The sequence below is a fragment of the Wasmannia auropunctata genome, unplaced genomic scaffold (assembly GCF_000956235.1).
Source record: "Wasmannia auropunctata unplaced genomic scaffold, wasmannia.A_1.0 LD285852.1, whole genome shotgun sequence".
In the NCBI taxonomy this organism is placed as follows: domain Eukaryota; kingdom Metazoa; phylum Arthropoda; class Insecta; order Hymenoptera; family Formicidae; genus Wasmannia; species Wasmannia auropunctata.
Genome location: NW_012077038.1, coordinates 11,655 through 13,643, shown reverse-complemented (window position 1 = coordinate 13,643; position 1,989 = coordinate 11,655). Strand labels below are relative to the sequence as shown.

The 1,989-nt window shown below is 30.3% G+C and overlaps 1 protein-coding gene across 1 annotated transcript; it reads right to left on the bottom strand.

Annotated features, from left to right (window-relative positions):
* Positions 1–200: 200 nt before the first annotated feature.
* On the bottom strand, positions 201–1,478 carry LOC105461516 (odorant receptor 94b-like; the record flags this gene model as incomplete). The annotated part of the gene is made up of 4 exons (XM_011708016.1): positions 201–251; positions 347–502; positions 687–845; positions 1,199–1,478. Coding segments are annotated over 4 exons (646 nt in total), but the record flags the coding sequence as incomplete, so codon positions are not given.
* Positions 1,479–1,989: the final 511 nt, after the last annotated feature.

Sequence of the window (1,989 nt, the reverse complement as noted above, 5' to 3'; positions counted from 1 at the left end):
TATATTTGCACATAAAAAATACATATCGTAGTACATTATTGTAATAATGTAATTAAAACATTATTAGATAAGAACATCGATGTAAAACAAACATTTAATTTAATATTAAAATAGAATAATTGCTACAAAATAGAAGCTCGTACGATGCTTCGTGAAATATGAAGAATAATAATTTCTATCTATCAATTATGTTTTTTTTCCTACTGAATGCTCGTCAATACGTTGTAAACCGCATACGATGCTTTAAGTAACTGTAAAAAAAAGGTTTATAATGCATTTAATATTGCTTGAATCGTTTATAGGAAAAAATAAATTAAATGTATTCTCATAAATGATGAATACTAACAGATACAAACGAGTCAAGATTCAATTTGATGATAATCGCGCTATTAAATTCAATTGGAACCATCGTGCGTTTCATAATTAGCAGGAGAGCTCTTTTCGTCTTGATATCAAACGTCAACCACCCGATCTTGTATATGCTGTTCACTAATTCGGTGCTCTGTAAGTAAACGTTTAATAAAATATTGTGGAAAGAGATAGCGTATATGGTTGTGAGATTATGATTCTTTTTCTTCTTCTTACTATTTTATTGTTATACTGTTTAAAGTTGTCACAGAAAAAATATAATTTATCTTTTTATGTGTAAATACAAGATCTTTTGTATATACAGACGAACTATGTACTTTTAATTTAAGTTCATTTCCAAACCAGCAGTAGAGGAAGATCTGCGATAACATGCACGCCGTATACATTATTAGTCCAATACTTCCATTGATCATCAGGATAGAAATCGAAGCCAATTTATACAAATTAGCACACACCACTAGCATGCTTACTGCGAACTGAAGAGCAATTATCTTTGCAAATCTGCGATTTACCATATATGCGTATCTACGATTAAATAAAGAATTTTAGTTTGTTTTCTATGTGTAACATTTAAAGTCATTTATCAATCTCATCGAACACCTCTCATGGCATTCTTTATATCAGATAACGATTTAATAATTTTCGGAGTTATTTTGAGATGAGAATTTCGAAGAAGAGAAACACGCGTACAACAAACGAACAATTTTTCCCCGATCAATTTAACGATCACATTGCAAACTTTTAAAATAACAAAAATTGTTTTAAAAACTAACTCATATATACGGTTGTGGTGCCGTACGCAATCGGAGAGAACATGTCGATCACGTACGATTTTCATCAATCGATTTTCCAGAAGATCAAACTGACAGCAAATCTCCTGCAGGAGTCCGGCTATCAGGCTGTCGCAGGCAACATTTACAGACGCGCAGGTTGACATACCTATCATTTGATGAGTGAATACGAAAAAAAACATAATGGGTGACGTGTGGTCGAATGGCACCCATGCTTTGTACGTCAATTTTCCTTTCATAAAATCCATAAAGATAGCAGTTAAAATTTGACATACGATCGTCACCTGAACGAGGCCGTAATACCACAATGCGTATTGCCTATAAAATACGTTTTTTATGAAAATATTCTAATGGCTGTGGAAAATTGTTATGACCACTTGTTTCTAAAATATTTGCTTATATGTATATACTTATATTGCTATATATTTTCCTCGAATTATGTTATTATATTAATAAAATTAATGTAAAACTATGTTGTTTTTGAGATATTGATGATTTGCAACCATTAGAAGCATACTTGTAACAATGAAATAATTATGTTCAGAAAATCGAATTGTGCTAAATATGATATACTATATATTGCGTTAAACTAAATAAATATAAAATATAAAATATGATTACTTTTTAAAGTTTTGTTATAATGTATTTGACAGTAAAATTAATAACGCAATGGAGCTAAAATATTCTAATTATTCAGAAATTGCAGATTAATGAATTATGACTGATATACTTAAGCCCTCAAGATTGTATCAACGTTATTTTGACTTTAAGCGAGACTTAAAACCCTGTTTTTCTTACTTAAAATCTTGAGAGAGAGAGAGAGAGAGAG